This window comes from Salvelinus sp. IW2-2015, linkage group LG5 (genome assembly GCF_002910315.2).
Source record: "Salvelinus sp. IW2-2015 linkage group LG5, ASM291031v2, whole genome shotgun sequence".
Classification (NCBI taxonomy): domain Eukaryota; kingdom Metazoa; phylum Chordata; class Actinopteri; order Salmoniformes; family Salmonidae; genus Salvelinus; species Salvelinus sp. IW2-2015.
The window spans coordinates 8,879,908-8,907,872 of record NC_036844.1 but is presented as its reverse complement, the minus strand read 5'-3'; the positions used below and the strand labels follow the sequence as shown (position 1 = coordinate 8,907,872).

The window sequence follows — 27,965 nt, the reverse complement described above, 5'->3', positions numbered from 1 at the left end:
AATATAACCATTTCCTCAGCAATCTACACACAATACCCCATAATGACAAAGAAAAAACATGTTTTTAGAGTTTTTTGCAAATGTATTAATATTAAAAAACTGAAATTCATTATTTACATAAGTACTTATGTGCATCCTGTTTCCATTGATCATCCTTGAGATGTTTCTACAACTTGATTGGAGTCCACCTGTGGTAAATTCAATTGATTGGACATGATTTGGAAGGGCAATTACCTGTCTATATAAGGTCTCACAGTTGATAGTGCATGTCAGAGTAAAAACCAAGCCATGAGGTTGAAGGAATTGTCCGTAGAGCTCCGAGACAGGATTGTGTCTAGGCACAGATCTGGGGAAGAGTACCAAAACATTTCTGCAGCATTGAAGTTCCCCAAGAACACAATGGCCTCCATCATTCATAAATAGAAGAATTTTGGAACCACCAAGACACTTCCTAGAGCTGGAGCCCGGCCAAACTGAGCAATCGGGGAGATTGCTCAGTAAACGGAAATGAGATATTTCCGTTTATTAAAAAAAACTAATTGCAAAAATTCCTAAAACCTGTTTTTGCTTTGCCATTATGGGGTATTGTGTGTAGATTGATGAGGGGGAAGAAATATTTTGTTAATTTTAGAATAAGGCTGTAACCTAACAAAATGTGGAAAAAGTCAAGGGGTCTGAATACTTTCCGAAGGCACTCTATGTAATGGGGAATTGATATACACTAACAAGCAAAGCAAACAATTCACACAATGAAGTTATGAAACAATGAATGTGCACAAATTGGCGGGAGAGAGCGCATTCTGGAGAGAGAAGTGCGTTGTGCATCTGGGTGCACGGTCATCCGACATCTGCATTGGCCATGCAGCATTTACAGTGATATGGCCTCAGCAGAAGTCAGGGCATTCATTATTGTACCTGTTGCGCTTCACGGAGCAGTGCAGAGCTGTTGTCAAGGAAGTGAGTTTGTGTTTATACAGGATGTACCGCCCCCACCTACCGTCAACCAATCATGTCAATGCGGAGCTATACAGAACAATTTCTTGCATTGAATTTTCATTCCTGTCTCAGAACAAGAATAGACTGACGAGTTTCAGAAGAAAGCTCTTTGTTTCCGGCCATTTTGAGCCTGTAATCGAACCCACAAATGCTGATTCTCCAGATTCTCAACTAGTCTAAAGAAGGCCAGTTTCATTGCTTCTTTAATTAGCACAGCAGTTTTCAGCTATCATTTTAAAATGATAAACTTGGATTAGCTACCACAACGTGCCATTGGAACACAGGAGTGATGGTTGCTGATAATGGGCTTCTGTACATCTTTGTAGATATTCCATAACAAATCTGCCGTTTCCAGCTACAATAGACATTTACAACATTAACAATGTCTACACTGTATTTCTGATCAATTTGATGTTATTTTAATGGACAAAAAATGTGCTTTTCTTTCAAAAACAAGGACATTTCTAAGTGACACCAAACTTTTGAACGGTAGAATGTATATGTATATATATTTGTTACTGTTTGACTAAAACAATCTTGGTCGACCAACAGCCTAACGACCAAACAATCGACCAGTCGACTAATTTGGGTTAGTCCTAATACAGTGGTAAGGTATTCTGCCACTGTGTACTCTCTGTTTAGGGCAAGGTAGTATTCCAATTTGCTTTGGTTTTGGGTTTATTCTTTCCAATGTGTCAAGTATTTCTCTTTTTGTTTTCTCATAATTTGGCTGGCTCTAATTGTGTTGCTGTCCTGGGGCTCTGTTTGTATTTGTGAACAGAGCCCCACAACCAGCTGGCGGGGTATGCTTCTCTGTTTTTTTCCTCCCTCCCTCCCTGGACCCTGGCCAGTCAGACACATCCAGAACATACATTTTCCTGACCCTATCCAGAATGACAGGAAGACCGAGGGAAGAACCTCCGACTCTTTAGATGGAGCTTGACACTTCGGACTGGAACAAGCCCTAACACTCACTTCCATCCTGTCAGTGCTATGACCTGTCAATCAACAAGGAAGCCGGCCCTGTACCGGCCCCTGCTAGGGCCAAACAGAGCGTGCGTCCTCTAACTCAAAGAGGAATAAGAGGAGGAATCCTCATGTGGCACCAGATGGGCCTCAGATAAAGTACTGCTCTGCTCTCTGTCAGACAGACAGACAGCTGGGTAGAGAAGAGAGTTTGGACACCAATCAAACACGAACAATCCCATTTTGTCTTTATATTCATTGCTGCGCTGCTTCCAGGTCTGCTAGTTTGAAGTCTAGAGACAGAGAGATAGGGAGGGAGGTACAAAAACAGATTGTTGGGGAAGATGGAAATGCAATGAAAGAATTTCAATCAAATATTTATTTTTGGGATGGTGTTTTTGTACATTCCTCTGGGTGTGGAAACAAAGAAAGGGAAAAAATATTGACTGGCAGACCATGCTGTGCTGTTTTTCATAGAAAAGTCAAGAGGTTTGGAGGATTATGTCTGGCTGGAGCAATTGTGAGTTAGACAGGAAACATCTTTCAAAACACTCCACTACAGCTACACGTCCTGCTCTTCAAACAAACAGCACAACACACACAGGAAACAGCCATTGACGAAACACAAGATGACTTCCTCTCTCTCTTTCTCTCCACAGACATCACTCTATAAGTGGGAAAATTAGAATGAAGGTGAATATATGAATATCAATATGAAATGTTAATTTTTTTACCAGGTAAGTTGACTGAGAACACATTCTCATTTACAGCAGTGACCTAGGGAATAGTTACAGGGGAGAGGAGATGAATGAGCCAATTGTAAGCTTGGGATGATTAGGTGACCGTGATGGTATGAGGGCCAGATTGGGAATTTAGCCAGGACACCAGGGTTAACACCCCTACTCTTACAATAAGTACCATGGGATCTTTAGTGACCACAGAGAGTCAGGACACCCGTTTAACGTCCCATCCAAAAGACAGCACCCTACATAGGGCAATGTCCCCAATCACTGCCCTGGGGAATTGGGATATTTCTTTTAGACCTGAGGAAAGAGTGCCTCCTACTGGCCCTCCAACACCACTTCCAGCAACATCTGGTCTCCCATCTAGGGGCCAACCAGGACCAACCCTGCTTAGTTTCAGAAGCAAGCCAGCAGTGGGATGCAGGGTGGTATGCTGCTGGCAATGTCATCTGTATTGTATAGCAGTTTATCTGTATTATGTGATAGGCACCTCCACCACAACGTAATAGCGCTATGAAAGAAGCTGTTAACATGCATGTCAAATAAAATGCATTCTGAGAAGTGATGCTTATAGCTCCTGCATCAGAGTAGATCCCCTGTAATATACAGTTGATGTCGGAAGTTTAAATACACTTAGGTTGGAGTCATTAAAACTCATTTTTCAACCACTCCACAAATTTCTTGTTAACAAACTATAGTTTTGGCAAGTCGGTTAGGACATCTACTTTGTGCATGACAAGTAATTTTTCTGTCAATTGTTTACAGACAGATTATTTCACTTATAATTCAGTGTATCACAATTCCAGTGGGTCAGAAGTTTACATACACTAAGTTGACTGTGCCTTTGAAAAGCTTGGAAAATTCCAGAAAATTATGTCATGGTTTTAGAAGCTTCTGATAGGCTAATTGACTTAATTTGAGTCAATTGGAGGTGTACCTGTGGATGTATTTCAAGGCCTACCTTCAAACTCTGCGCCTCTTTGCTTGACATCATGGGGAAATCAAAAGAAATCAGCCAAAAATTGTAGACCTCCACAAGTCTGGTTCATCCTTGGAAGTAATTTCCAAACGCCTGAAGGTACCACGTTCATCTGTACAAACAATAGTACGCAAGTATAAACACTATGGGACCATGCAGCCGTCATACCGTTCAGGAAGGAGACGTGCTCTGTCTCCTAGAGATGAATGTACTTTGGTGCGAAAAGTGCAAGTCAATCCCAGAACAACAGCAAAGGACCTTGTGAAGATGCTGGAGGAAACAGGTACAAAAGTATCTATATCCACAGTAAAACAAGTCCTATATCGACATAACCTGAAAGGCTGCTCAGCAAGGAAGAAGCCACTGCTCCAAAACCGCTGCTCCAAAACCGCCATAAAAAAGCCAGACTACGGTCTGCAACTGCACATGGAGACAAAGATTGTACTTTTTGGAGAAATGTCCTCTGGTCTGATGAAACAAAAATAGAACTGTTGGCCATAATGACCATCGTTATGTTTGGAGGAAAAAGAGGGAGGCTTGCAAGCCGAAGAACATCATCCCAACCGTGAAGCACGGGGGTGGCAGCATCATGTTGTGGGGGTGCTTTGCTGCAGTAGGGACTGGTGCACGTCACAAAATAGATTGCATCATGAGGCAGGAAAATTATGTGTATATATTGAAGCAACATCTCAAGACATCAGTCAGGATGTTAAAGCTTGTTTGCAAATGGGTCTTCCAAATGGACAATGACCCCAAGCATACTTCCAAAGGTGTGGCAAAATGGCTTAAGGACAACAAAGTCAAGGTATTGGAGTGGCCATCACAAAGCCCTGACCTCAATCCTATAGAAAATTTGTGGGCAGAACTGAAAAAGCGTGTGCGAGCAAGGAGGCCTACAAACCTGACTCAGTTACACCAGCTCTGTCAGGAGGAATGGGCCAAAATTCACCCAACTTATTTTGGGAACCTTTTGAAAGGCTACCAAAACCATTGACCCAAGTTAAACAATTTAAACTTCTGACCCACTGGGAATGTGATGAAATAAATAAAAGCTGAAATAAATAATTCTCTCTACTATTATTCTGACATTTCACATTCTTAAAATAAAGTGGTGATCCTAACTGACCTAAGACAGGGAATTTTTACTAGGATTAAATGTCAGGAATTGTGAAAACTGAGTTTAAATGTATTTGGCTAAGGTGTATGTAAACTTCCGACTTCAACTGTATGTGCGCGCTCGTGTGTGTGTGTGTGTGTTTGTGTGACTTGTCATACCTCAGCTCATCCGGAGATAACAACTAGCTTTACAATCTCCCAAGCCCATCCGATCCTCTCCTCCTCTCCATCCCCCAACATCATTTACTCTCAGCTAACATCCTCCTTTGTCTTTGAGAATCTTCTCTTCCCCATTCTCTCTCTCTCCATGTTTGCTGGGCATATATTCTATTTTACCCTTAATATTAGTCTTCTCCTCCCATCTCACTCTTTCCCTGCTCCCTACCCATCCCTTGTTCCATGGACAGGGTGGAGTCTCGTCTCCTCCTCATCCTCCCTCTCTCTGTCTCCAGTCCTCTGGGTTCTATTCTTTCCATGTAAATATTTCAGAGGCAGAGCAGGAATAGAGCAGAGAAGCCTTATTTCTCCCAGCCAGAATATTCCCTCTGACTCGCAGAGAGAGGTTGGTGCATAAATACAGAAAGGCTATGTGTGGAGAGATACTATAAAAAATAGGAACAACGTTGCAAAGAGGAAGCCAATTTTATATACAAGAACATGCACCCACAGACCAAAATATGTGTGTACGCGCACACACACACACACAAGCACACACACACCCTTGTATCTCTATCTGTCGTTGAGCAGTGTGTGACGTTGAGATGCATGGTTGTACAGTGAGTAATCAGCGAGCGGGGGTTGGCCATGGCCCGGCTCCATTCCACCGTCTTATCGACCGGCCTGAATGGTTGCCTGTTCTCTTCTCAGAATACACTGATGATTCACTTAGCAGGCAGCCTTTCCACCGGCCTCGCCAGGTCCTGTCCAGCCCTACTACCCAGCCCAGAGCCCACCGTCACACTATCCAGTCCGGAGCAGGCCTGGGTCGATGGAAACCTGGTTAGGACCGGTCCTAGGGACCGGAGAGAGAGGAGTAATACACTCTAAGAGGTTTTGAACCAACCCAGCCAGAGTCTGCATCCTGTTTCTCTGTTGTAGTAAACGATCTGACTGAGTTTCTGGTAGGAACCCAAATCGCTCTGGGCCACAGAGGCGTCAGGGCACTTAAGGAGTAACACCACGCTGACTGACTGAGTGCTCCACCAGGGACTGTAGATACATTGACAGCTAACCAACTGTAAATAGGAGGGTAAAGTACTGAAGAGATAAATAACCCAGAGAAAAAGATCACTCCACCCGATAACTCAGAAAACCACGACACCATCAAAACAACAGCCATGCTTTACCACTCGACTGTCCAACAAGAGATACTTTGGTCATATCAATTGGCTGTCGCTAGTCTATAGCAGCAAAAAAGGGACGAGAGCAGTAAGACAGTCAGCCGGCCAGGCGGATAAACAGAGCAGAGTTAATGGAGGATAGCGTTAACACCGAGGCCTGTGTTTGTTTGGAAACTCTGTGATTCACGTCAGCAGCCGGGCTGGACCCTCTGTTGACATGGCACTCTGCTTTCAGCCCAGCAACGTGTTTCACATTTGATAAATGTTTCTGCACACACACAGACACACACACAACATAGGCAGTCATCCACCCTGGGAGAGGATTTGGCCTTTCCTCTCATGTCAATATTTGCAGCACTGACTGTAGTGAACACAGAAATAATGCATACATACACAATGAATACGGGTAGGTTTCTATAAATCCCCTTGGCCCAAAAAATGACGTTGGCAAGCTCAATAAAGCTGATTGGCAAAGAGGATGAGAACAGTGAGTTGATTAGTGTAAAAGCCAAGTTGATTGGGTGTGAGGTGCAGAGAATAGAGATAGGATAGGACAGCTGATTAGGTATGAGATCCAGTGAACTGATTGGATAAGAGCTTCTCAGACTACAGAGGTAATTGGGTACTGGGTATGAGCTGTAGTGAGCTCCTCTATAGCGTATGTTGTGGTTGAAACCTCCAGCCAGCTAGCTAGTCGGCCATAGGTCAAATTGGGCATGCACCACGGCACAAACACTAACATACAAATCAACGGTCACACACACGCGTATGCAGGTACACACACAAACACACCAACAAACAAGCGATTATTCACACACCCCAGCCACACAGTAAATGTGCATTAGTCCCATTCGCCTTGACGTTGAGGCTGTCTTTGTAGCAGAGAAAACACAACTATCAGACTGGCCGTCTGTCTGTCTGTCACGCCGCCATACAATCTGTCACAGGCTCCATCTCTCTCTCTGTTGGCCAGAACAGAACAGATGTGCTGTTTCCTCCTTCTCTCTCTGTTCAGATGGAATAATGAGTCCCTCGGGTCTCCTCACAACAGATCTCGGCATGGTGCTGTTTGGCGTGTACGTTTTTGTTGACTCATCTCAAAGCGGTCATTTTTTAAATAGTTTTTATATGGATGCAAGGATGCTGATGTGTGTGTGTGTCCACCTGCCAATTGCAGAGAGAGAGAGAGAGAGAAGAGAGAGAGAGAGAGAGAGAGAGAGAGAGAGAGAGAGAGAGAGAGAGAGAGAGAGAGAGAGAGAGAGAGAGAGAAGAGGAGAGAGAGAGAGAGAAGAGAGAAGAAGAAGAGAAGAGAAGAGAGAGAAGAGAAGAGAGATGAAGAGAGGAGAGAGAGAGAGAGAGAGAGAGAGAGAGAGAGAGAGAGAGAGAGAGAGAGAGAGAGAGAGAGAGAGAGAGAGAGAGAGAGAGAGAGAGAGAGAGAGAGAAACCGCCCTTCCTGCCGTGAGAGGACAACAGAACGGAGGGATCCTGTCAGGAATCACTGGAACGGAACGGAGGTTGTGTGTGAGCGGATCCGTTGACGGAACCACTGACGTCTAGATACGGACCTTAGAACCCGAACGCTTCTGTTAATCAGACAGACAGAAACAGAACCAACTCACTGTTTCAGACTGAGATACCTCAGGGAACTCTAGGGACTGAGAGAAACTACGCAAATACACTCAGACGAGACACTTTTCTCCTCAGTTGGAGTCATTGAGTTAACGCAGCATCAGCCATCCCAGGCAACTAAATGATGCCCCTTAGAGTGGAATCTCTTCCCATAGAAGCCTCAGCCAGATAATAATAATTACCCAATGGACATCTGACACAATGGGTGGCCTTGATTGGTTTTGAGAGAGAGAGAGAGAGGGCGGGCGGGAGAGAGAGAACAGAGAGAGCAGGAGCAGTCTGGTACCGCTGCATCTAGCCTGGTACCGACAGAGGAAGAAGAGAGGACCACTCACTCTCTCATTCTCTCAGAGGCTAATGCACACAAGACAAAATAAGGGGATTACACCAGGGAAAGGGAGGGGGGGAAAAACAGGTGCCCCAAGCAGCCCTGAACCAGACAACAAGGGATGAAAGACTAAGCCATACGGTGCGCCTTCCCTTTTATGAGGAATAATAACAGCAAACACATCCATTTCTCTTTGAGCCTGCTGCCTGCCTCACTGAGAGGAGACGTGAAAGCACGGATACTGTATGAGAGGAACAGCTGAACACAGAGACATGAATTAGGAAAAAAGAGGGGGGCTTTTTTTGAGGGCTGTGACACAAAGAGAGCAGGAAGCTGTGTTGGCTGTAAATGACATCATCTCTCTGGCTCTCTATCGCTCTCTGCCAGGACCCTTTAGGAGCCCGTCGGGATTCCTGGCTCACTGACTCACAGCAAAGCAGCAGTGCATTATGGGTAGTGCTGTCTGGGAGCTGAAGTCCTGTGGTTAAACAACATCTGCTGTGGATCCAACACAGCCGGGGCTAGGGTGCAGAGGTCATCAGAGGAAACCAAGCCAACACACACACACACACACACACACACGCACACGCACACGCACACGCACCACACACACAGATTACTATGACAGATCACGTTACATGCTGGGTGGGAGGTTTTCTGTGTATTCTGTGTAACACCTGCTATAGGACACAGAGACGAAAGAGGACGCAGCCTATTCAGCTGCAACTGTACAGCTGGCTGCCTCACAGACTGATGGCATGATGTCATGGTCCTCGTTGTTTTAAGTAGCAGAGCAGCTGTCCACTTCAACAGACCAGAGGATGAGCTGACCGGACCTGACCAAAGCGGAGCAGACCACCAGCTTATATTATTATGTCACTCTCCAGTGATGACCACTTTAGGAAATGACAGACAGATGATGAATAGAATATACCAAACTGTTTCCATGTGCTGAGAACACGGAGTGGTGTTGCGGAACTAGCCAAAGCTATAATCATTTTGTGTGTGTGTGTGTGTGTGTGTGTGTGGACGTGTTTAACTATACTTGTGGGGACCAGTAAACAAACAGAAATATGACCAACTGGGGCCATTTTGTTTGTTCCCACAAGGTCAAATGCTATTTCTAGGGGGTTTAGGTTTAAGGTTAGAATTAGTGTTGGAATTAGGTTTAGGGTTAGGAGCTAGGGTTAGGTTTAGGGTTAGGTTTAGAGTTAATGTTAAGTTTTGGGGTTAAGGTTAAGGTTTAGGGAAAATAGGATTTTGAATTTTGTGTCCCCACAAGGTTAGCTGTACAAGACTCGGTGTCTGTGTGTGGCAAGGTGTCACAGTAAAGTGGCCTTATAGATGAACTCCCTGACCGTCCGTATTGCCACGGTAACTGGGACGCATTAACGAGGTCAAAGGTCAGGCTGATAAAGGACCCTTAATGAACCAATCAGGTCAGGGGTCAGAGGTTAATGAGGATGACAGTCAGAAGGAAAGAATATTAGTACGCCTTGAGAGACATGCTTGGCTAGCTACTGATACTAGCTCCATTTCCAGTCTTGACTTGTGAGACTAGCGATATACAGTGTCTGGAAAACAGGTGTATAGAAAGAACAGGAGACATGAGCGTGAATACCAAGCTTGATGAACGATATGATTAACAGGAGACCGTCATGCATAGACCAGCATAAGCTCATAGCTCATCCCCCTCTGGCCTCAATGTGATCTCAAATACACAGCATGGTGCCCCGCTAACAGAATGAGGTGGAGAAAGAGAGCGCAGGATGGGTTAGAAGAACGTGCCCCCATGACACTGATTCAGAGAGAGACAGATTGGTTGGTTTCCAATCTCTCAGAGGAAGCCTCATGTTGGAGCAGGAAGTGTGCACTCTGACCCGCAGACCGCTGAGGGGTAGTAGCAACAGGGAGGGAGGAGGGGAAAAAAGAGAGAGAGAGAGAGAGAGAGAGAGAGTAGGGAAAAGGCAGAGAGGAAGTAAAAGATCCTCGGAAAAACACTCTCCTTCATGTTGACCTCTTCACAGCCAACGTTAATTTCTACCTCCCTCACTATATCCTCTCTGTTAATATCTAGTTAGACAATAGTGTAATGAGTGTTATGCCTATTTATCAGCAGCAAATAATTTGATTAAGGTTGATGCCATTCTCTTTAATGTTTTTATTTTATTTTAAATAAGCTGTTATGGTACTGTTTTATTTACTATAACACTATTACTAATCAAATGTATTGTAAGGGAGACTAAAACATTCAACATGTGGCAGTAGGCCTTAAGAATAATGCAAAACATATCCTTGACTCTATCCAGCGACGGAAACGATTCCAGCCCACTGAATGAATTGACAAACGGATGGAACGGGCGACAATTGTGCAAGTTACTTCACAATCGAATTAGGCCTAACTGAATGATGAGAAGGAAGAGGTTGATTTCATTTAGAACAATAGTGTAATGATGAGTTTGTGTTGTGCCTATTTATCAGTGTTGGCCCTCATGTTAATAATTTGACTGCAGTGCCTCGCGGGTTGACGCCGTTCTCTTTTACGTTTTACTTTGTAAAAAGAAGCGGTTACGGGACTGTTTGATGTACCGTAACTCTGTTGCTAATCAAATTTGTTGTAAGGGAAACGAAAACATGCTACTGTTGCAGTAGAACTTTAGAATTACGCAAAATATATCCTTCAATCCAGTTAATGAGCGGGAAACAAACGAAGTCAGTCAGACTGCACAGCCGGCTCATCGAAACTACACCCAAACTACTCCGAATAATTTCACACATAATAAGATTTAGCCTATAGACCAGACTAAATCGACAATAATCTGACGAGTCACAATATAAGGCCTATCACTTGTCAAACTGTACATTAAGAGGAAAGTAGCATCACTTTATCAAATCCTCCTCCAGTCACGCAGGTAAAACATTTGGATTTCTATATAGTATCAGAAAGAGCATATTCTGCAGTTTCTGTGACACTTACCTTTGTCAAATAGCTCTCAAAATTCGCGAGGGGCAGTTCTATTTACAAAAACTTTTCCCAAGAATATTTGTGCTGTCCCTGCATTCAGCACATGACCAATCGCGCGGCATCATTGCTCTGGCTACTAAGCAAAAAACGAGTAACATAATAAACTGAACGTTTAAATATGCCATTTTGTGGTCAGTGGATGAAAGGGCGATAGAAACCAGATAGAAACTGATAACGGTGCGTGTGACTTCAACGAGGAGGGTGAAGATGGTGGTCGAATTTGGCTGATCCGAATGATGAGGGTGAAGAGGATGATTGAATTTAGAACAATGGTGTACTGATGATGAAGAATTTTGGACGTTGTGGGCGATCACATTATTTTATTATAAAAGGCTGGAAATGGTATATAATTTCCGCTGGGAGAGTCAAATCAGACACTGAGTACAACTGTAGAACGGCCCTTGGCGTTGATGGAATCGTCCTTTAATTCATGGCCACTTGCTCAGCTGGGCCAGGGGCGCTTTAATTAAAGTCCGACAGATCTCAACTTATTAAAAGGAGGAAATCGTCCCCGCCCAACCTGGCTGCTTTCTCTTCCTCAACTCCGTCTAATCCAGACATTCTGTGCGTCTATGAATCAACGTAAATCCCCCGAATCTATTACCTTTCATCTGTTACCTTTCATCTGAACCTTTCATCTGAACTACCTGTTGCGATCCCGATCGGGAGAGTGGACCATCAGTTATTGTATATAGTTGTTACCGCGGAGCGCGGCTTGGAGCGCACGCTTCAAACCTATTGGGTTATGTCAACGGACAATGATCACGGCCCTACGGATCATCACAGGCCAATTATGCCATTGATATCTGGTTAATATGTAATGAAATGACATGTACATATGAAGACAAACTTGAAAGGGTGAAATATGAAACGTCAACATTGTTTGCTGAACTGATCGATTCTGATATCAAACTGATAATAGATTGAATAACTGATCACTGATCGATTTATTTGCGTTCTCATCCTTCTCATGATTATGATGGATGGTTATGATCCGAAATGACTCCATTCTGCTTCATATTGAATTCCTATGGAACCTTATTGTCGAATTACCTCATTCTGTTAATAACGAGAATGATTGTTATGATTTGACTTTCTGATTTGAATTTGATTGGATACATGTTATTCTGTTTCTTTTCTTATGCAGCACAGACAAACTGCCCAGTAAATATACCACTTTTTGGTTAAAGGAATTCCTGCCTCAGTCTCATCCATTCCTCTGTCACCTGACCTGTGACCACCTGTTCACCTTCACTATTGTCAGTTAGCTTACCTGTCCAGCTACCCACACAGATTCCAATAATCTTTCAACAACATACAACGTGATAAGTTCCCAATGGAAAGCCGAACGAAACAAATGGACACACTGACAGCATTGCAAATGCTGCAGAATTTAGATGAGCTGGAGTCGGACGGAGGACAGGATATTGAGCTTGAAATCGATGTTGCTGATGAAGAGTCTTCATCTGATTTTGATGTTGACTTCGAGCCTCCTCCTCTGATCCCTGAGCCTCGCCGCGGAAAAACCATAACAGAGACAAATAAGACGGTGATCCCAACTGCCACGGTGAGACAGGAGTCTGGGAGGGATGGCACGGTTTGGGTAGAAACGAGTGATGAGTTTAAGTGACATGCAGAAGTTGCAGCACATCAGAGATTGATTGTACTGTTGCTCTTGCGCACAGAAAAGGAAACAGTACGTGGGACATGTCTACGGACGAACTCAAAGCATTTATTGAACTCTTGTATGCCCGCGGGGCTTACGGTGTAAAGAGCATGGATGTGGAGTCATTTTGGTCTGATAGGTATGGGGTTGACTTTTTCCCAACCACTTCAGAGAGAGCATGCTACACAACCGCTTCAGAGAGACCACGCCACGCAACCGCTTCAGAGAGAGCATGCCACGCAACCGCTTCAGAGAGAGCATGCCACGCAACCGCTTCAGAGAGAGCATGCTACGCAACCGCTTCAGAGAGACCGTGCCACGCAACCGCTTCAGAGAGAGCATGCCACGCAACCGCTTCAGAGAGAGCATGCCACGCAACCGCTTCAGAGAGACCGTGCCACGCAACCGCTTAGAGAACCGTGCCACGCAAACCGCTTCAGGAGACCGTGGCCACGCAACCTTCATCAGAGAGAGCATGCACGCAACCGCTTCAAGAGAGCCATGCCACGCAACCGCTTCAGAGAGAGCATGCCACGCAACCGCTTCAAGAGAGCATGCCACGCAACCGCTTCAGAGAGAGCATGCACGTCAACCGCTTCAGAGAGAGCATGCACGCAACCCGCTTCAGAGAGAGCATGCACGCAACCCGCTTAGAGAGAGCATGCCACGCAACCGCTTCAGAGAGAGCACCCACGCAACCGCTTCAGAGAGAGCATGCACGCAACCGCTTCAGAGAGAGCATGCCACGCAACCGCTTCAGAGAGAGCATGCACGCAACCGCTTCAGAGAGAGCATGCCACGCAACCGCTTCAGAGAGAGCATGCCACGCAACCGCTTCAGAGAGAGCATGCCACGCAACCGCTTCAGAGAGAGCAGCCACGCAACCGCTTCAGAGAGAGCACGCACGCAACCGCTTCAGAGAGAGCATGCACGCAACCGCTTCAGAGAGAGCATGCCACGCAACCGCTTCAGAGAGAGCATCGCCACGCAACCGCTTCAGAGAGAGCATGCCACGCAACCGCTTCAGAGAGAGCATGCCACGCAACCGCGTTCAGAGAGAGCATGCCACGCAACCGCTTCAGAGAGACCGTGCCACGCAACCGCTTCAGAGAGACCGTGCCACGCAACCGCTTCAGAGAGAGCACGCCACGCAACCGCTTCAGAGAGACCGTGCCACGCAACCGCTTCAGAGAGAGCACGCCACGCAACCGCTTCAGAGAGAGCGTGCCACGCAACCGCTTCAGAGAGAGCATGCCACGCAACCGCTTCAGAGAGAGCATGCTATGCAGCGGCTCAGAGAGATTATGCGACACCTGCGGCAGGTGCACACGAAACAAAGCCCATGAAAACTGCGTGCAGTGCAACCAATTTGTTTGTGGGGCCCGAAGTTGTGTGCTGACTGTGGCCCCGAAGCACAAAGAGAAGACGAGATGAATTCATGCATAAAGGCACGAGTATAAGAGCACAATACACTGTCCAATGCAATCAACAAATGAATGTTTTACATCTTGTCATGAATATATTTCCACAAATATTTCTTGATGCATTTCATCCTTCACGATTGTTCATGCACTGGTGCTTTTGTTTAGGAATACGGCAAATAAATTGCACCTGGCTGGTTATATTAGTATCTTATACTTTCTTAATATGTCAAAATAAGCTGTAACTGGAGTTTCTTAATTACTATAACTCTACTACTAATCAAATCTACAAAATAAAGTTGATCAAATGGACTAAACAAATAACTCTTTTTTTATTTTTTTTATTATTAATATATTTATTCATGCAATTAATCATTTACAATAGTTTATGCACCATCTGTCATGCGTTGGTGCATATGTTTGTGTGGGTTGATATGCATCGGATGCATATGCTAAAGGGGACGCTTGGCAACATTCTCTAGCGGTTGTTTCTAGGCTCAAAGGCCAGTCTGTTCTAGTGTTAAGGAAAGGAGAAATATTTGCTTGTGTCTTACATACGCTGGTGGCTTTGATTGACGGGTGCTTTTCCGGGGGTGTGCGTGTGTGAGTTCGCTAATTCTCTCTGTAGGCCTATACACTGAGTGTACAAAACATTATGAACACATGCTCTTTCCATGACACAGACTGACCAGGTGAAAGCTACGATCCGTTATTGATGTCACTTGTTAAATCCACTTCAATCAGTGTAGATGAAGGGGAGGGGGCATGTTAAAGAAGGATTTTTAAGCCTTGAGATAATTGAGACATGGATTGTGTATCTGTGCCATTCAGAGGGTGAATGAGCAAGACAAAAGATTTAAGTGCCTTTGAACAGGGTATGGTGGTAGGTCCCAGGTGCACCAGTTTGTGTCAAGAACTGCAATGCTTCTGGGTTTTTCATATCGAGAAGGGTCCACCACCCAAAACTTGACACAAATGTGGGAAGCATTGGAGTCAACATGGGCCAGCATCCCTTCAAAATGCTTTCGACAGCTTGTAGAGTCCATGCCCTGACAAATTGAGGTTGTTTTGAGGACCAGAAACAGAAATGTGACCCCCCCCCCACCCCCCCGTGTACATTGCCTGGCCAAAATTCCAAGACGGTCACACGTCACAGCCCTAAAGCCATGTATTCTCACAACTAGCCATGTATTCTCACAACAAAATATAGGTATTGTTACACATATAGTTCCACTGTTAAACTATTTCATTTAATCAAGACTAGGATTTACTTAAACTACTAGCACACAGCTCAGACACACATGCATTGCCCACAAGACATGCCACCAGAGGTCTCTTCACAGTCCCCAAGTCCAGAACAGACTATGGGAGGTGCACAGTACTACAGAGAGCCATGACTACATGGAACTCTTTTCTACATCAAGTAACTCAAATACACCTTATGGAACAGAGAGGACTGTGACGAGACACACACAGGCACAGACACACGCATATACACACACACACACATGATAACATATGCACTATACACACGCGTGCAAATTGATTTTGTGTTGTGTATATATGTAATAGAGTAGTGGCCTGAGGGAACACACTTCATGTGTTATGAAATCCATTGTGAAATGTAATGTTTTTAATTGTATATAACTGCCTTAAATTTGCTGGACCCCAGGAAGAGTAGCTGCTGCCTTGGCATGGGGATCCATAATAAATACAATACAATACCTTCTAAAGTGAAGTGGGCATTTAGAGGAGCCCTTCTACACTATTTAAATGAATGCAAATGAATCTCTCTATAGCCCTACAGTAGAGCGGTTTCAATAATAATTAGGAGATTGGAGACTCTTAGTATACACTGATGTTAAGCATGACTATGGGTTTTAACTAGGCTACTCCCTGCTGAGAGAGAGAGCGGTGTGTGTGTGTGTGTGTGTGTGTGTGTGTGTGTGTGTGTGTGTGTGTGTGTGTGTGTGTGTGTGTGTGTGTGTGTGTGTGTGTGCACGCAGAAAGAAAAAAGAGGATGAGCAGAGAGGGACACAGTCAAATAACCACATTACATAATTGTTATCATGCAGCATTCAGTATAAGAGCTGCTGGGGAAAATATTAATGAGTTACAAACAAGCAGGCTTCTTACTTAAACCGTTACATAACAGCGACATCCTTATACCAGTGCTAAGGGAACATAGCTGAGGGAAGGTATTTGGGGGTGGGGTTACTGCAACAACAACAAAAAATGCTAATACAGGACTAGTAAAGGCCAAGTGCACTACTTTTTATATTTGCTGTACAGTACTGTCACCTCCCTTACATAGCCACTGGAAGTAGGGGTGCTGTACAGTACTGTCACCTCCCTTACATAGCCACTGGAAGTAGGGGTGCTGTACAGTACTGTCACCTCCCTTACATAGCCACTGGAAGTAGGGGTGCAGAGAGTGCTACAGCACACCCTGAGAAATCAGAGGGGGAAAAAATAAATACAAATTAAAAAAAACATATATATACAGTGGGGCAAAAAAGTTTTTAGTCAGCCACCAATTGTGCTAGTTCTCCCACTTAAAAAGATGAGAGAGGCCTGTAATTTTCATCATAGGTACACTTCAACTATGACAGACAAAATGAGAAAAAAAATCCAGAAAATCACATTGTAGGATTTTTAATGAATTTATTTGCAAATTATGGTGGAAAATAATTACTTTTTTGCCCCACTGTATATATATATATATATATATATATATATATATATATATATATATATATATATATATACACTTTATTATGATTTTTCAGGGGGTGCTGTAGCAATGTAAGGGAGGTGATAGTACTGTAAGAAAATGAGATGAGAAAAGGAGGAAGAGAGAGAATGAGCTCCTTACAAAGTTACTTGGCAATGGATAGGAAAGTGCTGAAGGAACCGATGCTTGCCTGCAATAAGCCAAAACTTCTTAGGCAGATAAAGTATGGTAACACTTACAAGGAACAACACTAGAGCATGGCTGAACTGGCATTCAGAGCAAGCTTTTAAGGTCTGTCTCCCAATTATGTTCTGTATTGTCTCTACATCAGAACTATTCTAGATCAAAACACAATAAAAGAACGATACAATTGACTAATAGCGATAAATAAATAACAACATGATTACAAGCAATTTCCTCACAATAGTAAACTGAACTATATGCTTTGATGTCGTGTTCTGCACTACATTAGATTCGCCCCTGGCACGGAATATTTCCATCTACAAGTCTGAACGCGTCCGCGTCCCTAAGCCCTCGTTCGCAACCCTTTCCCAACCAGTCTGCTAGACTTTTTCCTGTTTACCCCAAAACATTCCAATTCCAGTAACCATATTCTCCAAGCCATAACCTTCGTAAACACGATGTAACAGCTAGCGACAATAATTTGTTTACATCCCTGAGGGGAAAGAGGGCGGAGGTCGCAAAATCAAACAGCGCGCAACAACTCTATCCATCACCAACACACACCAGCCAAGTTTTTATGAAAACATGAAGGCAAAATAAGATAAGAACACTTACGATTTACTAAAGAGGTGAAACATTACTCCATGGAAAGCCGCACAGATTCCCAAAAACACACCACTTCAATTTGGGTCGCATTCCTACGCGCGCTAATCGCAGCTTGTTTTCCGACTATTTTTGCATCCCTGGGAATGGGCCGCAGCCTGCCCTTTGAGCCTACCATGCACAACGACTCCGAATATAGGCTGCTGTAGTCCGGAGGGAGCGGTCTGCTGTGAGTCAAACACCCCCCCGTATCTCTTCCTCTCTCCACATCCCCTTTAAAAAGCTTTTAGCTGATGCGTATTGACAGTTTATTTCGGATAAATACATAAATAGCATTTCATATATCAGTAGGCTACTTATTTTCTAATGTCGTGTGGCCTAAATTGTAAAGGGGTAAGGGGTACACATCAATCATTACAAACTGATTAATAACATAGTTATGTTGCTACCAATAATTTAGTAATGAAGCAAAAAAAACGGATTTCACTTTGATAGGATTGTTTTATGACTGAGGACGCCGTGTGAGTGATGGACATTGGACACCCGACTGAATTACTGAATCAAAGAAGCACAAAATCACAGCCACTTGGAGGTGGGGTGCTTACCAAGGGTATGGAGAATCATACAGGCAATAGCACCCCCAGCTACACAGAATACAGAGGACATCATCAACCAAGTGTACTCCTTCAGAGTATGTTGCCCATGGATACGGATGTCAGTTTCGTGCTACCACCCCTAAGGGAAGGTAAACTGATCCTAGATCTGTGCCACCAATACAGTGGCGACCTGTCATTCAGGGCAGGTGGGGTTGTTTAGCTTTTATAAAAAATAGTTTGCCTGTTTTCCATGTTATTTTGCCATTAATACGTGTCACATATCAGTTTGCAAACAATGTAAAAATACAATTTTTTTAAAGTTAATAAAGCTGCATACAAATTTAGTCTCTTTTTTGCTTTCTTTAGTAAGACAGCTCCAAAATGCTGGTGTTTCAGCCTAGCTCAGTGCTTTCTGTAGTGGTGGGGCAGCCAGCGGGAAAACACGGAGCGTAGGGGTTGGTAGTGTTCTCTAGTTGCACCGTGATTGGCTCAGTGTTCTGTCACTCATGGTGACACTACGTCACCTCAACATAAACTCAAGCCCCTTGGGTGCTGCCATAGAGTTACATTACAAGGGCCCGTCCAAGAAGGCTCAAGGTCATTGGCCACAGATAAAATGACGTCTAATCACGTTATATCTACCGTCATTTTGATTGGACTGATTGATGTCAACATCATACTTTCAAAATCTTAGCTAGCAAGCAAGCAGTCATCATGATGAATCAAGTCGACAATCTACTGGCAAATCCTTTTCAATCCTTGTCATATGAAGAGAAATAATAAAGATAAATTATAGATAAAACGTATCGGTGCTCATCGGCCATTGGACAAATATTACACAACAAGTTGGAAATCTCAAATTCAACAATGAGTGGTTTGGAAGGAATCAGTGGCTAACTGCAAGCATTGCAAAGCAATCACTAGCCTGCTATTCAGTGGAGTGTCTGTGTGGTCCCGAATCTGGGTTGAAGGGTCTCTTTCCCAAGCTTAAAATTATAAATATTCAATATTGGCCATGCTGTCAATCTAGCATGACTTCTGCCACGCTCATAACAACTGGAAACTCGGAACTGGGAAATCTGACTTCAGTGAGTTCAAGACAACTGGGAACTCTGAAAAAATACGAGATCCGACTGGGAAAATAAGTTTTGAACGGTCATCCAACACGGAATTGCAAATCGGGAACTCTGGCCTCTTTCTAGTGCTCTGACCTGAAGATCACTGACGTCATCATGATTCGAGCTTGTTTTTTATTAGTTCCCAGTTGTCTTGAAAGCATCATAAATCCAGAGAATGCCAGACTTTCATGACAAAGTTTGATGTCAAAACTTGCCCACGAAAGGACCTACATGCCACCTTCCTGTTCAAGTGAACACAGCACATCAAGGTCAGTCCAAAAATGTATTGTATGCTGCTGCATAGATTATGTAATATGCCAGGGAGATATGTATACTGTCTGTAGCTAAGAAAATAATACTAAGTGTATGTTGTGTAGTAAGCTGTTAGTAGCCCACGTGCCTCACCCTAACAAGTTTGCCTATTGTTCTGACTTGATGGTTCACATGTAGCCTGTAGCCTGTTTTAGAGAAATGCTTCATTGTCTACTTAAATGCCCCCTTTATTCATCCTACGGTTCTGACTTGGTGTACAGGGAGAATATTGTAAGAACGGCCCATGTTCTGAATTCCGTTGCTGTACATTGAAAAGTGCTGAACAAATAGTTATATTGTCTTAATCGAAATTACGGATTGCCTCTTATCCACTTGTCGTACCCTTATGCCATAGTTGGTACATCTCAATTGTCAGTGGAAACCACATTTGTTTAAGCAAGTCAGCCATATCAGCTATGTTTTTTTAAAGGCAGTAAATGACGCTGAATTAACTGTTTCGCTGCCAGACAAGGCTCCGCTGAAAGCCAGGTGTAGCAGTGGTAAGATGTTGGGACTGCTGTTGGGATTCTGCTATTGGGACAGTTTTATGTAGGCCCTATGAGTTTGTGGGCACCGTTTGTCACCGTTATAGTGCAATTAATGTAATTTTTTGTGTTGTGTTGTGTAGTGGCTTTGCTGGCATGCATTAAAAAAACATATTTTTTGAGTTTGCCCCACCAAGATTGACATGCTAAAATAGTTTATAGCGCACTACTTGTGACCAGGGCTCATAAGGTTCTGGTCAAAAGAAGTGCACTATATAGGGAATAGGGTGCCATTTGTGACGGAACCAGGGAGTCGACAGGGGAGCCAGAGTAGTGACTTCAAATGACCTTAGAACACACACAGATGTTTGCACTTCCAGGAGGCAGAGAGCCTACTAAACTCACCCCATACTGTTTAAATAATGAGGTGCAAATTGATACAGTGTTTCATGTAAGCGAGTCAGTTAATACAAGTACTGGTACTGTACTCTCAAAATGTATACTAATTTAATGGATGTGTAATGGTTTCTGCTAGATGTTACTGCAAAACCTGGGAGTGGAGAGGCACACTAACTATCCTGTAGACAGAGGGCCATAAAGTGTAAGAAAAGTTTAGCAAGAAGAGTCTGTGTCAACAGTGGACACGTAAAAAGGTAGCTTAGGCGTAACCAAGGCGCTGGAAACCTTACGAAACAGTGTACTTACAACAATAGGCAAGCAGGGAGGGACTCTAATCTGCCTGGAAGAAGCGAAACTGAAGGAGGTTTGGCGTGTTCACTCCTCTGCAGTAGATTGGCGTGGCTTCTAATCATAAACAAACTGTCCAGGCCGGGATTTTACAGCAGGCAGGGCTGGTTAAAGTCTAACTACAATGCCATGGTAAAGTCTAGGACCTAGACTCTAGAACAATACATTGGGAGGATGTATTCATTTCTCTAGTTTTGTTCATATTATACCCTAACACATAGTATTGTCAGACTGTTTACAATCAAAATGCCATTGGGGAACTACTCTTCAAGTGTGTTTGTGTCCAGTGTAGCGAAAGACAGACCACGGTGGAGCACATGTCATATCTCAGTGGCCGTGTCCAAATACCCATACCAGCATACTACATACTTAATTACTGCAGTGGGCTAAATTAGGGTCACACAGATTGTTTCTATGTAGTCTTAAACACATTCACTTTGAAACAAAAGTATACACCTCACACACATGGTTGTGGGCTGACAAAAAAGAAGACATCTGTACCATGTCAGATATAGTGTTGAAATGTATTACATTTGGAGTTTGCATCCCAATATTACACTTTACATACATCACAGACGGCTGAAATATAGCAGAATGGTTTCACATAATAACACCGGATTTTCAGCGTTTTCTTTTAAATAACGTTTATTAATTAGGAAATTACGAAAAATATGATTAACATTCCACCCATGAGGCCACTAGGTACTTTGACTGCAGGAAATACACCTAAAACTATGTACTCATTGTCGCATACTATTTAGCACTTCGTTTTTAGTAAAAAGTATGCAGTATGCCACATTAGCAACGCAAGCGGGCTCTGACTGGCTGAGTAGGTGGGGCTGGGCCGAGTGCGGGTGGATTTGTCCAAATTCAACAGACACGCGTTGCATTAACCAGCCTGATAATAGTTAAATTCCAATTCGATTAATTTCTCTAAACTCTGAATAGTATAGGAATAGAGTTATAGGCCTACTTAGGCTGGTTATAGGCAGACAATCACATTTGACTCATACCGTAGTAAACAATATAGCCCATCTATTTAAAAAGTGCTGAAGACAAACAGATCATTTGGTTCCATTTCAACGTATGTTTTAGTGAAACTAAAGTGCTGTATACATATAATATATTAATATATAAATTAAATCAAATAGCCTAGTACTCACACCAAACCTTTTCACATGTTCAAATCAAAAGGCTATTGCACAGAACATTTTGGAAAGTCGGGTGTTATTGCAAATTCAGCATCGCTGGACGGCAACATAGTGAACTAAAGCACTGATCATTGGGATCGAGATCAGAATGACTGCTAAGGCTTGATCCATACATTAAAAAAATTAATAGGTAGCCTAAAAAATGTAAACAATCCTTAACTCAAATCAAAAGGCCTGGTTAACATGACATAAATAACGCAGCCACATCCCGAGTCCCCGATGCCGACGCATTCAGAAATTAGGAGATGGTTTAGTATTTAGTTTAAAATCTTTGACGAAGGCCAAGAGAACAAGAAACTATTTTCAATGAGAAAACAGAAATCCACTTTGGGTTTAAAAAAAGACGATGTAGCCTACGATGCGATACGATGCGAAACTACTTAGCCTACATTTGAACACCACCGCAGAAGCTTCGCTATTCCGGATCTTCCCAACTAAGTATCCTAGTTTTGTTGTTTGGCTATTTGGAGAGAACTAGGGCCTATCATTCACTGTCGACCTCTTCCAATGCATTGTGGAAAGGTGTGCATCAAATTCTACTAGATAAAGAGCTGAAATTAGTATAACATCCTGGCATTTAACCCATACTTGATTTTCTAAAATTCACGTACTATAAAACATTCTATTTTTGCATACTGAGAATGCGTCATGTGCCATTCCGTTGTTTCCCGCTATTCATTGATTTTGGTAGTGCGTCCCCATATCTTATTGATCAGCTGTTGTCAAAGCCAAAATTATTATGACATCCAAGCATTTAAAGTACACTCCATTTTCAAAATGTTGCATACTATTAAATGCTATTTTTTTTTACGCATACTGAAATGGCCTACTATTTAGGGCGCAAGTATGGGTGTTCGGGACACGACCAGTATCTTTGCTATTCATAGAGGAACACACAGTGGTTCTAAATAGACAGCCTGTTGTCTAGTACCATGAATAACATTCATAGAATCCGAGGCACGATTGCACGCACACAAATATCTGTGTTCGGAATGTTAGCCTGAGCAGCGCTGTGTGTACACAGCGATGAGTGTGTGTAGATGGATGTGTGGTGTGTGTATATGGTTGTGTGTGTATGTGGGTGTTTATGTGTGCTTTGGTGTGTGTACATGCGTGTGCATGCATGTGTGTGTGGTTGTGTGTGTGTCGGTTTACACTAGAGGGAGGCAGGGAGGAGCTTGTTGGGGCAAACAGACATAATAGGGGTCAGGAGGTAAGAAGAGAAGACGTCAGGGAGCTAAGCGTCTGTTGGGAGTCCCCTAGGAGCCCCACCTCTAAGAGTTCATCCCCCTGGTTCCTGCTAGCAGCTAACCTGTTTAACAGACAGAACACCACCCTGCAGCACTGACACAGAGAGAAGGATGGAGGGAGAGAGAAGGGGGGGGAGAAGAGCTGTAGACAACAAATTATTTCAGACAAGCATCTACGGGCCTCCACTACAGGCAAATAGAGGGACAGGGAGAGAGAAAGTGAGAGCGATAGAGAGGAGGGAGGAAAGAGAGAGGGAGAGGAAGAGAGAGACAGAGATAGATGGTTAGGAATAGTGTGTGCTGGGGACATTTTGTTGGTCCCCACAAGGTCAAATGCTATTTCTAGGGAGTTTAGGGTTAAGGTTAGAATTAGTGTTAGAATTAGTTTTAGGGTTAGGAGCTAGGATTAGTTTCGGTGTTAGGGTTAGGAGCTAGGGTTAGGTTTTCAGGTTAAGGTTAGTGTTAAGGTTATGGTAAGAGTTATGGGTTAGGGAAAATTGGATTTTGAATAGGACTAAATTGTGTGTCCGCACAAGGTTAGTTTAAGTATTCAACACTCAGAAGGAAGGCAAGGAACATTTCACATCGCTGAACATTACTGCAGAGGAAGACTGAGAGATGGGAAATTATAGGGAGATTCACTCTGCAATAAAGAGGAGATTGATCAGAAATAAACCGAAAGCATCTCCTCAGGCCACAGGGTCTCTCTCTCCCCATCTCTGCCTCCTTCTCAAATCAATTCAATTTAAGTGAAATATATAATAAATGAAAGTGAAAAATACAAAACCTTTTTTTACAGTAAACATTACACTCGCAAACGTTCCAAAAGAATAAAGACATTTCTCTCCCTCCACCCCTGCCTCCCTCTCTGCCTATATCTCCGGCTGCCTTACTCCCTGTCTCCCTTCCTTCCTTCCTCTGGTGAGTTTGAGAATTATGCAACCCAACCCTTCTGCCTTGCCAACTGCATTATCAGATCCCTCCTCCTCCCTCTGTCCCTCCCCCTCCATCCCTCTCTCCATCCTCTCTCTGCAAAGAAGCTTACAGTAGAGCCCTACAGTCAAATAAAACACTTCAGACCCGTAACATCCATTCTAAAAAGGAGCAAGTATGTAGGGCTGATGGTACGTGCTTTCATCCACATTCGCTCATTCCTATATTTTATTTAATTTTATTTAACCTTTATTTAACTAGGCAAATCAGTTAAGAACAAATTCGTATTTACAATGATGGCCTACCCCGGTCAAACCCTACTGACTCTTTGTGTTGTGACCTTTGGGCGTCAGAGAGAGGCCACAAATTCCAATTTGCTATACTTAAAATCTTTAACATCATCCTTAGCTCTGGCATCTTCCCCAATATTTGGAACCAAGGACTGATCATCCCAATCCACAAAAGTGGAGACAGATTTGACCCCAATAACTACTGTGGGATATGCATCAACATCAACCTTGGGAAAATCCCCTGCATTATCATTAACAGCAATGTACTGAGCAAATGTAAAATTAGCTTTTTACCAAATTACCGTACGACAGACCACGTATTCACCCTGCACACCCTAATTGACAAACAAACAAACACAAACACAAACTGGCCCAAAGTGCTAACCACTATGCTACCTGCCGCTCATTTCAAATGTCATATTATGTCGATATACAGTGTTGTAACAATGTGCAAATAGTAAAAGTACAAAAGTGAAAATAAATAAACATAAATATTGGTTGTATTTACAATAGTGTTTGTGACTTGCAATATTTGTGACCTGTTGCCACAAGAAAACAAACACCATTGTAAATACAACCAATATTTATGTTTATTTTCATTTTTGTACTTTTACTATTTGCACATTGTTACAACACTGTATATAGACATTATATGACATTTGAAATGAGCGGCAGGTAGCATAGTGGTTAGCGCTTTGGGCCAGTAACCAAAAGGTTAGATCGAATCCCCGAGCTGACAAGGTAGAAAACTGTCATTCTGCCCCTGAACAAAGCAATTAACCCACTGTTCCTAGGCCGTCATTGTAAATAAGAATTTGTTCTTAACTGTTTTTATTCTTTTGGAACTTCTGTGAGTGTAATTTTTACTGTTCATTTTTATTGTTGATTTCACTTTTGTTTATTATCTACTTCACTTGCTTTGGCAATGTTAACTTATGCCAACTTATGCCATGCCAATAAAGCCCTTAAATGTAAATGCAATTGAATTGAGAGGTTATTGACGACACAGCTGTGCTCCGTCAAGAGCACATGATTTTCTCTCATATCAAGAAAGAGAGACAGCGAGAACATGCAAAATGTGTTATGAAATGAAAGACCCTGTCCTTCACGTTACAGTTCTGTACATCCTCCAACTTTGTTATTCAATGACCTTTAAAACTAACTTTGTGTTGAGATGAAGGAAAGAAAGAGAAAGAGTTGCACTCTTTATCTGACTAAGGGAGAGCAAAGCCTCAGTAATGATTCATAATTACACTGCAGCATTTAAAAATCAGATATTTAATCTCCCCAGGCGGTGGTTGAACCTCACTTTCATCCGCTCTACATCCACATCTAAATCCTCCGCTATAGCACTTAGCCTGCTAGTCCCGGTTAATACTACAACCAGCCTGTCTGTTGGTGTCTGTCTCTCTGTTTGGGTCTGTCTGTCTCTTCATCTTTGTGTGTGCGCCTTTCCATCTGTGTGTGTGTGTGTTTGGTCTGTCTGCCTGCCTGCTTGTCCACCCCTGCCCCTGGAGGGACTTGCTCCTATCCCCAATACTGTGGACCTTTAACCCACAGCAGAGTGCCACCAGCCTGGTTAGAGGAGCCCTCTGACCTCCCTCCTCCCCTCCATCTCTCCCTCCATCTGGCCGAAGCACTGTGGATCCGCTCTGCTTCATCAGCTCTCAGTAAATCAATGGACATGACAGAGATGGGCTTTGACAGCCTAATTACAGAGAGTGGGAAGGATGGAGCGGGTACGGAGGGAGGGAGGGAGAGGGGAGAAGAGAGGGGAGAAGAGAGGGAGGGGGTATGGAGGGAGAGGGGGAGGGAGAGGGGAGAAGAGAGGGGAGAAGAGAGGGAGGGATCAGGGATAGAGTGAGGGAGGGACTACAGAGCATTAACTTGATGTTTTCTCTCTCTCTATTCCTCCATCGCTCTGCTTTTCTCCTGGCCACCCATTGTGTCAGATTATTATCTGGCTGAGGCTTCTATGGGAAGAGATTCCACTCTAAGGGGCATCATTTAGTTGCCTGGGATGGCTGATGCTGCGTTAACTCAATGACTCCAACTGAGGAGAAAAGTGTCTCGTCTGAGTGTATTTGCGTAGTTTCTCTCAGTCCCTAGAGTTCCCTGAGGTATCTCAGTCTGAAACAGTGAGTTGGTTCTGTTTCTGTCTGTCTGATTAACAGAAGCGTTCGGGTTCTAAGGTCCGTATCTAGACGTCAGTGGTTCCGTCACCGGATCACACACAACCTCCGTTCCGTTCCAGTGATTCCTGACAAGATCCCTTCGTTCTGTTGTCCTCTCACGGCAGGAAGGACGGTTGCTTTTCTGCCTTCCTACTCTCTCAGGGCTTTACTGGCATGGGAAACATATGTTTACATTGCTAAAGCAAGTGAAATAGATCATATTTCTTTTTACAGTAAACATTACACTCACAAAATTTCTAAAATAATAAAGACATTTCAAATGTCATATCATGTGCAAATAGTTAAAGTACAAAAGAGAAAATAAATAAACATAAATATGGGTTGTATTTACAATGGCGTTTGTTCTTCATTGGGTGTGGCAACAGGTCACAAATCCTGCTGATTTTTTATTTTATTTTATTTTATTTTTCACCTTTATTTAACCAGGTAGGCTAGTTGAGAACAAGTTTTCATTTACAACTGCGACCTGGCCAAGATAAAGCAAAGCAGTGCGACACAAACAACAACACAGAGTTAAACATGGAATAAACAAACATACAGTCAATAACACATTAGAAAAAAAGTCTATATACCGTGTGTGCATATGAGTAAGTTAAGGGAGGTAAGGCAATAAATAGGCCATAGTGGCGAAATAATTACAATTTAGCAATTAAACAGTGGAGTGATAGATGTGCGCTACAGGTGGGTGCTGCTATGGTGACCAGTGAGCTGATATATGGCGGGGCTTTACCTAGCAAAGACTTATAGATGACCTGGAGCCAGTGGGTTTGGCGACGAATATGAAGCGAGGGCCAGCCAACGAGAGCATACAGGTCGCAGTGGTGGGTAGTATATGGGGCTTTGGTGACAAAACGGATGGCATTGTGATAGACTGCATCCAATTTGCTGAGTAGAGTGTTGGAGGCTATTTTGTAAATGACATAGCCGAAGTCAAGGATCGGTAGGATAGTCAGTTTTATGAGGGTATGTTTGGCAGCATGAGTGAAGGATGCTTTGTTGCGAAATAGGAAGCCGATTGTAGATTTAATTTTGGATTGGAGATGCTTAATGTGAGTCTGGAAGGAGAGTTTACAGTCTAACCAGACACCTAGGTATTTGT

At 43.3% G+C, this 27,965-nt stretch overlaps 1 protein-coding gene across 6 annotated transcripts in view; it reads right to left on the bottom strand.

Moving 5' to 3' along the window:
* LOC111963858 (disabled homolog 2-interacting protein-like) overlaps nucleotides 1-27,965 on the bottom strand; it is a 217,758-nt gene that overhangs the window by 63,254 nt on the left and 126,539 nt on the right. Inside the window, exon 1 of one of the 6 annotated variants that reach the window (XM_023987412.3) lies at nucleotides 17,742-17,935. The exons of the other annotated variants lie outside the window; for them this stretch is intronic. Within the exon in view, the coding sequence (XP_023843180.1) occupies nucleotides 17,742-17,764 (23 nt within the window). The 5' untranslated portion in view covers nucleotides 17,765-17,935. Of the gene's footprint in view, nucleotides 1-17,741; nucleotides 17,936-27,965 lie in introns of those variants that run through there. 6 annotated transcript variants of the gene reach the window in all.